Here is a 15345-nt window from a genome sequence, read left to right on the forward strand (position 1 = left end):
CGTCAGCCAAGGAGAAGGCTTCTGCACCACAGACCAAGCACAGACAGCCCCAGATAACAGGTCTCACAGTTTCAGATAGCCACCTGCCTCCTTGATTCTTTAAAGAAACCCCTTTGGAGGTGAGTAGGTGCACAGTGTCCCATAGCAATCAGTGTGACAGCCTTGAGCACTGCACTGGATCCAGTAGAAACAGCCAGCAGACACAGCACAGCCTCCTTCAAGCATGCAGGCTCATGCTTGCTTTCTTGAAGGGCTAATGAACAAGAACTGGCTGGTGATAAATATATAGCAACCAGGGAAGTAGCTCTTGTACCCCAGCACCTCTAGCAGGATTCAAAGCTGAAGAGTGGTGGACATTTTCTAAAGGTCCCAAATCCTGATGAAATCCAAACGAGGAAAACTCAAAAAGAAATTTCTCCACTTTGGCCTGGATTATTATAATTAGCTCTAAAGTCAAATTTGACCTTGCATATGTCATTCTTCATTCTGGATTGATAAATGTACTAGTATTTGACATTGTGTCCATAACCCATTTGATTGTATTTCTTCTAATGTTTTACCTGTAATTAAAGTATTAACTGTATTTAAAATATTAACTGGAATCACTCTATGTTCATTTTCTTGGAGTAGTTTATTTACACTTGTTTTTCTTAGTTTCTCTTTTCCCTCCTAAATTACTTGCAGCTGCCTCAAATCCATTCTCCATCCATAATTTTACCTTTTTACCTTGGTGTGTATTATTCTTCCCTATCTTTCTTTTTTTTGCCCATTTTCTCCTCCACTTTTCAACCCCTATGAAATGTATATAGTAATTGTACTGTCTTTAATAGCTTATTTATCAATCTACTCCAGAGCATTACAAAAATTGTATACCTGGATTAGAGGAAGTATGGAGACTATTTTCAGCAAGTTTTGTTTTCCCTAAGGTTGATCAGCACAAGACTTTGACCTTAAGTATTTAGTAAATAGGGTTTAGTGCCTTCTCTCAAAGTGGTGCTGATACTAGGAAGAGCAGAGGAAACCTGTTGAATAAAGTACCAATACCTGGATATTCACCAAGTCCAGGGCACATAAGACAAAGAAGCTCATGACCTGTGAATGGGAGTCATATGTGGATTTTTCCAGGCATGCCTCCACCCCCAAAACACATTTTAAAAATTAATGAATTATATATAATATTGGGGTTCATTTTAATGCACATACATGGAATATTTGCTCCATTTCTGTGCTCAGCACCTCTCTTTTGCCTTCCTGTCTCCCTCCCCCATTCCTCTCCTCACTACTGTACTGGTTTTCTGTTTATTTAATCATGCCTTTTTAAAAAAATTAGTACTTTACAGATGTACATTAAGGTGGAATTCACTGTGGTATATTTATAGATGTACATAGCATAATTTTGTTAACTTCATTCCCTCCTCTTTTTTAAAAATTTTGGTCTAGCTTCTGCATATGAGAGAAAACATTTGACCCTTAATTTTCTGGGTCTGGTTTATTTCACTTAGCATGTTCTCCAGTTCATTCATTTACCAGCAAATACCATCATTTCATTCTTCTTTATGGCGGTGTGAAACTCAATATGTAAATAAATTGCTTTCCTATGTGCCAATAATGAATCTGCTGAGAAAAAAAACAGGAAAATTTTTCATTTGTAATAATCTCAAGGAAAAACCATTTGGGAATAAGTCCAGGGAAGTAAGAGATCTCCACAATGAAAACTTTTAGAATATCAAAGAAAGAAATTGAAGATCTTAGAAGCTGGAAAGAACTCTCATGTTCTTGGAGAGACAGAATTAATATTGTCAAAATGGCCATACTAATAAAAGTGCTATACAGATTCTGTGCAATGCAATCCCCAATATCAATAACACTTTTCACAGAACTGAAAAAATACTTTGGAGACCCAGAATAAATAAAGTAATCTGGAGAAAAATGTTGATGTTAGGGACATCACGATACTGGACTTCAAATTATACTACAGAGCTATAGTAACAAAACCACCATGGCATCAACACTAATGCATACATGAAGACCAACGGAATAGAATAGAAGACACAGAGACAAACTCACATAGATAAGTTCCTGATATTCGACAAAGGTGCCCCTGATAATTCTGTAACAAATGGTGCAGGGAAAGTTGATATACATATGTAGAAGAATGGAACTAGATCCCTGTCTTTCACTCTGCACAAAAGTAAACTCACAAAAGTTGGTGAATGACCTAGGAATTAGACCAAAAACTCTGCAATGGCTAGAAGAAAACACAGACTTAACATTCCAACATATTGATACAGGCACTGACTTCATTTACAAGACTTCTAAAGTGCAAGAAATAAAACCAAAAATCATTACGTGGATATAATTAAATTAAAAACTTATTTACAGGGACTGGGGATGTGGCTCAGCAGTAGAACACTTGCCTAGCACATGAAAGGCCCTGGATATGATCCTCAGCACCACACAAAAAATAAATAAATAAAATAAAGTTATTGTGTCCAACTACAAATAAAAAATAAATATTATACAAACAAACAAAAACTTATTTACAGCAAAGGAAGGAAGAATGTGAAGAAAGAGCCTACAGAATGGGAGAAGATCTTTTCCAGCTGCTCCTCTGACAGAAAATTAATATCCAGAATATATTACAAACTCAAAAATCTTAATAGCCAACACTAAATAACCCAATTAATAAATTGGCAAAAGAGCTATATAAGCACTTCTCAAAAGAAGAAATACAAATGACCAAAAATATATTGAAAAAAAATGTTAAACATCCCTAGCCACCAGGGAAATGTGAATCAAAACTACATTGACATTTCCTCTCACTTGTATCAGAATGACAATTATCAAGAATAAAAAGTAATAAGTGTCGGTGAGGATTTGTGGAAAAGGGTATACTCATACATTGTTGGTGGGATTGAAAATTAGTATAATCACTCTGTAAAGCAGTATGGAGATTCTGCAAAAAACTAGGAGTGGAACTACCAAATGACCTAGCTATCCACTCCTTAGTTTTATCCAAAAGAACTAAAATCAGTATTCTATAGTGATACGGACATATCGATATTTATAGAAGTTCAGTCTATAATATTGAAGTTATGGAATAAGCACAGGTGCCTGTCTATAGATGAATGAATAAAAAAATTGGTTGGTGTATGCATATACATATGTGTATATATATATATGCATATATATGACAATAAATGTAGGTGATTAATAGTTTTAATTGAATATTTATAAATTGTGGTTAACATACTGTTCTCTATGTAGACAGAGAACAGTATGTTAACCACAATTTTGAAAAGATTTTGAAAAGATTTTTATTAAACTTACAAGTTAAATGATGCCCCTCTCTCAGGTTCTGCTGTGTATCAGTTAAAGTGCTGGAAAAAATAAATTTATAATGTAAAAACAAAACTAAAAACAACCCCCTCCACAAAACTACACTGAGATTTCATCTCATTCTAGTCAGAATGATGATAATCAGCAATATAAATAATAATAAATGCTGGTGAAGAATTGGGGAAAACGGAACTCATATGCACTGTTGGTGGGACTGTAAATAAGTATAACAATGGTGGAAATCAGTATGGAGTTTCCTGATAAGAACCATCTCTTGACCCAGGCATACCACCCCTCAGTATTTATCCAAAAGAATCAAGATGGGCCTACTCTAGAGATGCATGCATACCCATGTTTACAGTAGCAAAATTAATATGTATGTGGAACCATAGATATGTAATGAATTTACATGTGTATAGTGAATGATACACAATTTATGTATGTGAAACAAGCCTAAGAGTCTGTCGACAGATGGATGGATAAAGAAAATGTGATATATTCTACACAATGGAGTTTTATTTAACTGTTAATAAGAACAAAATTATGCCACTTGTAGGAAAATGGATGGAACTCAAGAACATCAGGTTAAGTGAATCAAGACAGACTCTTAATGTCCAGGGTGGTTTTGTCTTATATGTGAAATCTATAGATAAAAAAGGGGGGAAAGAGGGGATCTCATGAAAATAGAAGAGACACAGGTGTGGGAGAGGAAGTTGCTCAAGGGAAGGGCGGAGGAGAGGACTAGAGAGGTATGAGGAATTGAAACTGACGGAATCATAAAATGTACATGGATGAGCATGCCGCTGTGCAACCAACTACTATGTATAATTATGCACCAATGAAATAGTAATTTAATAATTTATCATAGTAAGAGTGGAACTGAAAAGTGTATGAGTTTTTAAAAAAGAGAAATGAAAGAAATGAGGAGTACATATGAACTTTTCATTAGTAAAAGGTGAAGAACATTTACTGATATTCATTTTCTCCTCTTCTTCCACCATTAATATTAGCAAGTCCTTAGAGTTTGTAAAAAGTTGTAATAATTTGGCTAATTATGAGCTCTGTGCATTGAGCCTCCAAGACATATAATAGTCAATAATCAGCCAGTGCCTGCAGGTCTTCAGTTTGATGGCTCCAGTCCAGTGGGTTCCACAGCTGTGTCTCCTCCTTCCAAAGTTGTTTGCATCAGAAAGCTGCTGTCTGAGGTTGTGTTGATATTAATCCTGAAGGTGAAGCAGGAGGTCATTGCACACCTGGCAGGGTGTGCATCTGCTCTGCTGGGTCATGACCTCCCAGATGCACAGCATGAGTCAGTAAGTGCTGTGGGAGATGAAGAATGGAAGAGGGAATGTCCAAGCATTGCTTCCTCTTTGTCAGGAGAAGCATGCAGTTTGGGTAGCCAGGTGGGAGAATAACAGAATACAAAATTGCAGTTATAAGGACTGTGAGTTTATATAATTGGTTGTAATGAGAACAGCAGAAATCTCATTCAGTTTTGCTTTCCTTCACACTGATTCTAATTCCCATATATTCTATCCAGGAGGGGAGAAAATCCATCCTTTTAAACTGTGTTCTAAGGAATACAGAAGGTTTATAAAGGTGTTGAGGAGGATGAGGATGAGTGTTAGGATAGTATCCCTACATAATGAGCCTTTACTGAGAGATTCCCAAGTTCAATAAGGTGCTTAGCTATGTGTTCTACATAGATTCTTTCATCTGCCAAGTCTTCTACAAAGTTTAAATTCCACATTATTATATTTATAGAATAGAAAGGAGCACAGCTGTTTATGTAACTTGTATTAGGTGTTCCCGTTGAACACACTGAATCCATGTTTGATTGAGCTGTCTGGTTACTGACTCAGGACATTGGGCAGGAGAAGCTGAACAGTTTTATTTCTCCTAAATAAACCAGTTATTTCCCTTCCCTGTCACCCCAGATGAGACTTCTTTCTTACTAGGCACTATTGACTGGGGGTGTATGGTATATTATAGTATAGATTAGTATGTGGCACCTGGTGCCACAATTTAGGAAGAGTGGCTTAGACCATAGGAAAAGTCTACAGAAAGAGAAGACACACAACCATTCAGCACAGATCTCTTTCTGGTACTTCAGCCACAATCATCCTCCTGCATTCATGTAACCAGCCCACTCAGTCTCAAAAGGAGGTATTAGCCAGATGTAGTGGCACACACCTATAATCCCAGAGGCTTGGGAAGTTGAGGCAAGAAGATCACAGTTTCAAAATCAGCCTCAGCCTTAGCAAGACCCTGTTTCAAAATAAAAAATGAAAAAGTCTGGAGATGTGGCTTGGTGGTAGAATGCCTCTGGGTTCAATCCCCAGTTCCAGGGGTGGAGTGGAGGGAAGGAGGCATGAAATCAGGTTGGGTTTTATTATTACTACTCAGGAAACTTATAAGTTAAAAATATACCTGAGATGTGCTTGCAGTTAAGACCTCTGGACCTTTGCTTAAAATATTCAGGTGGTTGGGAAATAATAAAAAAGATTAGCAGATCTTACTGAGAGCTTGGCAATTTAATTTACTGCTGTCAGATCCATTTATTCTTTTTTGAACATAGGGCAGGTTGTGAGTTTCTCTGAGATTCAGCATTGTCATCTGAATTGATTTCAACTTGAACCAGTTGTTGAGTATGGATTAAACAAAATATGGGTACTATGTGATTAATATGTGATCATATATAAAATAAGGCAAGTACAATTAATACTTATTATTGGTTATGGTAAGTATTTTCTTTATATCATTCAACTAAAATATCTTGTGGTTAAAATACTGTCCTCTAACTACATATTATATAACAGTTCCCACTTGGGTAAGTTGAGAGGTACAAGAATTTTGAAAGGATTGTCATTAACAATAAACTTACAAGTTAAATGATGTCTCTCAGGTCTTGCCAGGTATCAGCTAAAGTTCCAGAAATGTGTGTACTACAGGGAGAGACTTAAAAGCACATATTGATGTCAAGTAGGCCATTTAGGGGCAGTATATGTTGCATTATTTACTACTTAGATGAATCTTAGGAATTTCTTTGGCAAGTTTTTAAGAAAAATATATGGATTTTTGAATCAATATTGTCATGGAAACATTAACAATAACATCTACCTATCAAATGACTGTGACTGCCTTTGGGGGAGAGCTGTGAAGGAGAATGAAATCATGCAGAGATAACAAGGACTCAGATTTCATCAGTGGTAATTCAAATCTCAATATGCTTTTAGTTATGAAGCAAAGATTGCTCAATGTTTATATTTTCAAATTCGTATTTTATTTATGATAATTATGATAATTATAAATATTGCAGCATTTTTAAGTGCCAGGAAATATTCTTAGGCAGTAATTCTCTATCCTGGTTTAACCCATTTTTTTCTCATCATTCCCAGTTGTGGAACATGTAGAAAAGTTAAATATGGTATATGAAATAAAAGTGTAAATATATCATATTAATAATATAATTTACTATAATATCATATTACACTAATCATAATTTATACAATAATATATAAGCCCTGGATTATTATTTTTAACCTATTTTAATTCACCTGTGTCAATTTCTTTGGAACATTTGCATAACTGAAACTTAGGTTTTCCAAAAACTGTATATACACATATTCTGATGAAGTTGATTTTGGCCTAATCCAAGGGTATCTAAATATTTTAAAATTTACAAGGGTAAATACACAGATATATGATATTCAAGAAACACTATTTAAGCAATTTCAAAAATTTAAAAATTTCTTATAACAACATTATGAGTTATGTATTTATTTTCCCCATTTTTTTCATATGGGAAATCTGTCCCCATGTGTTTATAAATCTGTCCCCAGACTTTTCTTGTTTGACTTTTATCCCAATTAAATCCCAGTGATGCCTGACAAAGTAATGAGTCTGAGTTTCCCTCACATAGCTAAAGTAAAAGAATTGATGTGAAAATGTATATGTAAAAAGGTTGGCATTACTATAGTGACACAGCCACACCAATGTTTATAACAGCTCAATTCACAATAGCTAGTCTATGGAACCAACGAAGGTGCCCCTCAATAGATGAATGGAAAAAGAAAGTGTGATATATATATATATATATATATATATATATATATATATATATATACACACATATATACATACACACACACATATATACATACACACCCACATACATTCATACACTCAATGGAGTGTTACTCAGATTTAAATAAGAGTGAAATTATGGCATTTTACAATAAATTGTTGGAGTTGGAAAAATAACATGCTAAGTGAAATAAGCCAATCCCACAAAACCAAAGACCAAATGTTTTCTCTAATATGCAGATGCTAATTCGCAATAAGGTGGTGGGCACTAGGGAAGAATAGCGTTACCTTAGATTAGGTAGAGGGAAGTGAAGGGAGGGGAGGAGATGTGAGGATAGGAAAGATAGTAGAATTAACATTACTGTATGTATATATGTGAGTGCATGACCAATGCAATTCTGCAACATGTAAACTCAGAAAAGTGAAATTATGTCCCATCAATGTATGGTATATCAAAGTGTATAAATGCATTCTACTGTCATGTATAACTAATTACAATAAATAAAAAGAATTTAAAAAAAGGTTGGGACTGAAACTTGGCTTTGGGGTATCCCCGGTGCTTAAATTCTCAATTGTGAGAGGATTTATGATTAGAGAAACAGTGAAGCACAGCAGCAAGCCACTGTAGATTATAATATGAGCAGTGCAAAGAGCTGTTTTTCTCACTAGATGTTTATGGGGTTGATTCCAGTGTTATGGTATAAAATTTTAAAAAAACATGCAAAGTATTATAATTTTTTATTATTTAATCAGTGTCAGGTGAAGGGTACACTAGTGCCACATATCTGGTCTATGATGGCATTGACTGTGTGCAGTTGCCTAAACCATATTTTTAAAAAATTTAAGTTTGTCTAAACCAAGGATAATAGTAATATAATTAGTGATTATTTTTTTTCTTTTACTGAATAATTTCATTTTTTGAAAAAAATATATCTTTAACAATATTATTTTTATCTATGTCATTGTGTGGATTTCTTTTTTTTTAATTTTTATTTTTTGGTTCTAATTAGTTATACATGTCAGTAGAATGCATTTTGACACATAACATATAAATGGAGTATAACTTCTCATTTTTCTGATTGCACATGATGTGGAATCACACTGGTTGTGTAGTCATATATGCACATAGGGTAATAAAGTCTAATTTATTCTCCTATCTTTCCTACCCCTGTATGCCCTCCCCTCCCTTCACTGCCCTCTGCCTTATCCAAAGTACTTCTATTCTTCCCTACCACACCCTCCCCTTATTGTGACTTAGTGTTGCATATCAGAGAAAACATTTGGTTTTTGGTTCTTTGGGACTGGCTTATTTTGCTTAGCATTATATTGTTCAGTTCCATCCATTTACCTGCAAATGCCATAATATCATTCTTCTTTAAGGCTCAGTAATATTCTGTTGTGTATGTATACCACATTTTCTTTATTCATTCATCTGTTGAAGGGCACCTAGGTTGGTTCCATAGTTTAGCTATTGTGAATTGAGCTGCTGTAAATATTGAAGGGGCTGCATTACTGTAATATGCTGATTTTTAAGTCCTTTGGGTATAAACGGAGGAGTGGGATAGTGGGTCAAATAATGTTTCCATTGCAAGTTTTCTGAGGAATCTCAATACTGCTTTCCAGATTGTTTGCATCAATTTGCAGTCCCACCAGCAATGTATTAGTGTACCTTTTCCCCCATGTCCTTGCCAACATTTGTTATTGCTTGTACACTTGATAATTGCTATTGAATGATTCATAAAAGACAAACAGTATTATACTGAGAACTTAGATCCAAAAAGGAGGGAACTTAGAATACCTAGAAGGACAGAATCCTGGACGAAAACTGGCCCATAAGTATGTGTTATGATTATGAACTATCAAATTAGTGTTTTCATTATGCAGTTTTAACCCTTATGAAGTGGTTGATATATATTCTGCATTATAGGAATTTGTACCATTGTCTTAGAATGTGATAAGGTATATCAGACTGCTTTTTACTTTACTTTAATTAAAATGAACTTTATTTCTAAAAGGAGAAAACATATTTCTCACACTTTTTTTCCCCAGAGTTAATCTGCATGCTACTGTGACTGTAAACTTCTTTTATACCTGGTGTTAGGGGCCTTCTAACATTGTTCACTTGAGTGTGTTGAGGAGGGTAGGTTAGGTGTTGCCCACTCATGTAATCCTAGATCCTCAGGGGCCTGAGGCAAGTTAGAGACAAACCTGGATAACTTAGCAAGACCCTGTATCAAAATGAAACAAAAAGGGGCTGGGTAGGTAGCTCAGGGGTAGATGGCTTGCCTAGTATGGATGAGGCTGTGGGTGGAATAATAATAATAAAAAAGTAGGTATGTACAAGAGGAAGTGAAGGATAGAAAAACAATAATGAGAGAATTACAAGATGTCACAATGTGAAATATTTTTTAATGTGTATTGACCTCAATGTGGATAACTACTTGTGAAGGCTTGAACTAAATGCATGTATGGAATGCTCAACACTTGCTAATTTGTTTCATTCTCCCCATCCTCTTTTCTATGTTAAAGGTGTCCAAACAATACAGAAGCACTAAATGTAACAGACATCTTAGAATTCCATCTCCTGAGTCTCTCAGCTGATCCAGAATTGCAACCTGTCCTCTTTGGACTGTTCCTGACCATGTACCTGATCACAGTGTTTGGGAACCTACTCATAGTTCTGGCCGTCGGCTTTGACTCCAACCTCCACACCCCTATGTACTTCTTCCTCTCCAATCTGTCCTTGGCTGACATCTGTTTTACCTCTACCACTGTTCCGAAGATGATTGTAAACCTCCAGACTCACAATAGAACCATCTCCTTTGAGGGCTGCCTGACACAGATGTCTCTTTTTCTCATTTTTGGATGCATGGATGATCTGCTTCTGACTGTGATGGCCTATGACCGTTTTTTGGCCATCTGTCACCCCCTGCATTATCCAACCATTATGAACCCTCGACATTGTGGCTTTTTAGTTGTGGTGTCTTTTTTGGTTAGCCTTTTGGAATCCCAGCTGCACAATTTGATTGCATTACAGTTTACTACTTTAAAGGATGTCAAAATTGCTAATTTTTTCTGTGACCCTTCTCAGGTCCTCAGTCTTTCCTGTTCTGGCACCTTCATCAACATCATAGTAATGTATTTTGTTGGTGCTCTATTTGGTGTTTTTCCCATCTCAGGGATCCTTTTCTCTTACTATAAAATAGTTTCCACTATTCTGAGAATCCCATCCTCAGGTGGGAAATATAAAGCCTTCTCTACCTGTGGGTCTCACCTATCAGTTGTTTGTTTATTTTATGGAACAGGCTTTGGAGTGTACCTTGGTTCAGCTGTGTCACATTCTTCTAGAAAAGCTGCAGTGGCCTCAGTGATGTACACAGTTGTCACCCCCATGCTGAACCCCTTCATCTACAGCCTGCGGAACAGGGACATTAAAAGTACCCTAAAGAGGTTCCACAATAAAATCATCTAAACCTCAGGATCTTTGATGTCCATTTGATGGATAGTTTGGAAAAAGCAATAAAAGCTAGCACTTAGACCTGTAAATCCCACCCCTTTGGTTACATTATTTTCTAGTTGATAACTTTAATTTCTCATGTTTCATTGTGGAATGGTAGTTGTTGGGGTTTTTGGATGAGATTAAAGGGAACTTGAAAAATGTTTTTATTAGGGCATTATAGTTATACATTTGTTCCATTGCAATCTATGTACTTCTACCTTCCCTCCCCTTTTCCCTTCACCTGCTCCCCTTCCTCACTTTGGTACTCTTTTATTTATTTTTTTAAGTTGGTGGTTTACAAATATACATAAAGATATGTTCATGGCATGGTTTGCTCAATTTTATTCCACTATTCTCCCTTTTCTCATCTTTCCTCCCTCCCTCTCAATCCCCTACATCACCCCACTGATCTGCTTTCTATTTTCAAGATCTTCTACCTTTATTTGTTTTCCATATTTTCTTCTAGCTTCCACACATGAGAAAGAATATTTGGCCTTTAACTTTCTGAGTCTGGCTTATTTCACTTAGCATGATATCTCCAGTTCCATCCACTTAACTAGCAAATGGCACAATTTTATTCTTTATGGCTGAGTAAAACTCCATTGTGAATATATACCACATTTTATTTATCAGTTTTTCTGTTACATACCTTTTATGGTCCCATAACTTAAAAAAGGGTATAAAGTTTCAGTTTAGAAAGGTGAAAAATTTCTGTGAATGAAATTTGGTGATAATTTCCTATCAATATGAATGCAATTAATACCATCAAACTATGAATTAAACCATGGTTGAAATGATAAATTTTTATTATCACATAATAAAAATTTATTTATTTATTCTCAACAGAGAGAATAAATAAAAATAAGATGGCTCATAAATTTTAAAAAGTTATTTCTATGGATATGCTAAAGAAAAATCAGAAGGAGAAGGGTATAGTTAAATATGATTCATCCTGAGACATATTTTTGAATTCACATCACTCCAGACTCCTGGGCATTTGAAAATTTTATTCATTATTAAGCTCATTTTTCCCATTGTAATGAAATTCTTTATTTGAATAACACCATAATAACCTAGTGTTCATTAAGTGCCAAGGTTCCATTAGGTGACAAACATGGCCTGGAGATGAGTGTTATTCTCTCCACTTTGAGTAATGAGTATAAGCAGAGAGGTGGAGAGATTTATATACTTACTGCACATAGAAGCAGGTGATCGATATGGGACTAAAATGTTCATTTTCTCATTTCCATTGTAGGTCATTCTCTCTTTTAGTGGTACAAAATAGAAATATTATTCCTAAAACCAGATAAAATTTCTTGGTGATTTGTTATGGTATGATTATTACTATACAGACTATAATGATGTTTCAACAGTAGAACTTCAGAATATGAGAATGTTTTTAATAATGACTTATTTTTCCTTTGGACAACAAATACACATGTCTAATAGTAAAGATGAATATCCATCAATTAGAAGTCAAACAAATATAGTCCACCCTCATATCATATAAAAATTCTTTAGTGTGATATAGAGAAAGGCAGGACCTTTTCAGGATTGTTGTAATAATAATCTGACAGATTGAATGATGTTGCTCCCTCCAGTTAAAGTCTGTGTTTGTGTTAAAGCATCTGTTGTAAAGGGTGTACTTCAAAGACAGGATCAAATCCATCTGTTGATGTAAACAAGACATTTCTGGGCCATATGTATTGTGTTGTAAACTACTTAGGTGAGCTTACTATTTTGTGTAAGGGACTATTAGTGACCTTCCCATAAAAGCCCTAGGTTGGGTGAATATCCATGTATTGACAATTCCACTCAGTGTTTGTCCTCTGCAGTTCCCAGGATCACACCACTTTGAGAGATGACACTAAACCCTTAACTACAATCACTTCAGAGAAAAGCCACATACTATTCAACCTTCAGAAAAACAAAAACTTGTTGTTGGTGTTCTCCACAGTTCCTCTAATCCAGATATAAACTTGTAATAGTACTCTGGAATAGGTTGAAAAGTTAATTATTAAAGATAATAAAATTGCTATCACATTATATAAAGTGTTAAAGTGGAAGAGAGAAAAATTGGGCAAAAGAAGAGAAAAGAAAGAAAAGAATAATATAAACCAAGGTAAAAATGGAAAAAAAGATGAATGGGGGGCAAAATTTGAGGTAGTAGCTGGTAATGTAAGAGGAAAAGAGGGGCTAAGAGGAGTGGGTGTATGGAATGATTCTACTCAATGCTTTAAAACATAGAAAACTACAATCAAATAGGTCAGGGACACAATATTGAATATGAGGGTAACAACTATAAAATCAAAATGAATAATATAAGTATGGTCAAAGTTGATGTTATAGTTGTTTATAGTAAACTGTGCGAAGGAGAAGATAATTCATATTGAGTTTTATTGTTCTGGACTTCATCAGGATTTGGGCCATTAGAAGATGTCCATTACTCTTCAGCTTTTTATCCCCCAAAGGTGCCAGGGCACAGGAGCCTCTCCCGTGGTTGCTATGGACCCCTCATCAGCCAGTTCACAGTTTTCCTTTGTCAGTCCAGAGGCCTGAGGCTGGATGCTCAGAGGGCGCTGTGCTGCCCCTGATGGCTCTTTCTACTGGGTGCAGGAGTATAGGATGCAGGAATCAAGGCTGTTGCTCTGAATGCAGTGGGACACCATGTACTGTTCCCCTCCTCAGGGATCTCTTGAAATTGGCATAGAACCTGGTGGCTGTCTGCAAGCTCAGGACCTGTGGTTGTGGGCTCTCCATGGTAGTCTGTGGTGTAGAAGTGTCCCTTCCCTGACCAATGCAGATCACCAGGGCTGTGGCCTGTGCCTGCAAATCTTGGGTGTAGTGCCCCTCTTCTGCCTGGGACTGAGTCAGCTGTCCTGTTAAGGACATCTACCAGGGGTTGTGCATCTCAGGCATCCACTCCCATCTCTTCCCAAGCTGCTGCAGAGGTCGTGTGAAGCTCTGGGTTAGGTTAGCCGTTCCTGGAGTGACCAGCTCTCAGATCCCCACTCTGCTATCCACAGTGAGGGGGAGGGATTTGCAGCAACTTTCATCTAGTAGCCATTCCTCTACAAATTCCTTCCAGACAGATGATTGAGACGTTCCACTGCAGAGGTTCTCCCTCTGGTTTTATTTGTTGCTATCTGAAGGTGGGGAGAAGCTATGTTGACTTAATTCCTTCTGGGAATGTTGACCAGCTGTGAATTCCACAAAATGACTTCCATGCCCAGCATGGCTTTCAGCTCACAATTTGAGTTAAACTGCTGTCCTCCACTGCTTCTGCCAATCTTTGATTTGTTCTGCTTTTCTTTCTGCCTCTTATTAAGGAGGTGAGTTTATGTGATGTTCCTCTTTCTTTCTCTCTCTGTTTTCCCTCTCCCTGGTATGGGTTTGTGATTAAGCAACTCTGCCGTGTTTTCTTCTCCAGTAACCAAACTTCAAGTCTCTCCAAACCTCAGACTGTCCAGTATTGACTCTTAGACCATTGACTCTGTCCTCCACATTTCTGGTCAGCTGTTTTTTCTCTGCCTCCTTTCTGGATTGTGGAAAGGTTAGGGTTCATCATTTACCTCTGCTTTATAGTGAGATTTAATAGGTTGATAGAAATAAGCCTATATTAAATGAAAAATTTAAGATTTTTTCTTATAATTGCATTATGTTTTATTCATTGACAGGTAAGTATAGTGTGTATGGATACCACATTTGTAGATAGTAATGTTGTGTGTTATTTTAGTCAATTTTTGCTGCTGTGAATGAAAGACCTGACAGGTACAACTGTACTGGAGGAAAGTTATTCAAGGGCTCATGGTTTCAGAGGTCTCAGTTCACAGAAGCCTGGCACCATTCCTTGGGGTTCAAGGTGAGGCTGAACATCATGGTAGAAGAGGGAGGGAAGCAGCTCACATGATGATCAGAAAGCAGAGAGAGAGAGATATCTCCATTTGCCAGATACAAATATACACCCCAAAGCCACACCCCCAATGCCTCACCTCCTCCAGCCACACCCCACCTGCCTTACCACTCAATTAATTACATCAGGTGATTAATTCACAGACTGTGTTAAGGCTCTGGTAACCCAATCATTTGTTCTCTAAACCTTCTTGCATTGTCTCATAAATGAGCTTTTGAGGGACACATTACATCCAAACCAGAACATAGGTTTTTTGGAATCTAAGTGTATTTATCAAAATTTAAAACCTATCAAGATTAATAATAGGAGTCATATATTAAATGATTTTTAAAAGATAAATTATATTTTACTGAACACTTTTATCCACAAAGAAGGGAAAATGGAAAACCCAAAAATGATGAAAAACCTGGGACAAATGGCACATGACAAACTACCAACTTTAACCTGGAGTTCAGATAGGGCAGTCCTAGCTCTTACAGAGAGTTCACAAGCATTCTAAATGGAGTTT

At 36.3% G+C, this 15345-nt stretch overlaps 1 protein-coding gene across 1 annotated transcript; it reads left to right on the forward strand.

The window, feature by feature from the left end:
• The first annotated feature begins 4623 nt into the window (after nt 1–4623).
• LOC144253564 (olfactory receptor 7E24-like) lies at nt 4624–10897 on the forward strand. Its single transcript, XM_077795792.1, has 2 exons — nt 4624–4652; nt 9955–10897. The coding sequence occupies exons 1-2, from the start codon at nt 4624–4626 to the stop codon at nt 10895–10897; spliced, it is 972 nt and encodes a 323-aa protein (XP_077651918.1).
• The last annotated feature ends 4448 nt before the right edge of the window (nt 10898–15345 follow it).

This window comes from Urocitellus parryii, chromosome 3 (genome assembly GCF_045843805.1).
Source record: "Urocitellus parryii isolate mUroPar1 chromosome 3, mUroPar1.hap1, whole genome shotgun sequence".
Lineage (NCBI taxonomy): Eukaryota > Metazoa > Chordata > Mammalia > Rodentia > Sciuridae > Urocitellus > Urocitellus parryii.

What these genes read in the sequence shown, in the direction of transcription:
- LOC144253564 (XM_077795792.1), top strand. Translation starts at nt 4,624, where the DNA reads ATGACCTCCCAGATGCACAGCATGAGTCA. An exon ending in CAGATGCACAGCATGAGTCA is followed by an intron (nt 4,653 to 9,954) that starts GTAAGTGCTGTG and finishes TCTATGTTAAAG; the next exon opens with GTGTCCAAACAATACAGAAG.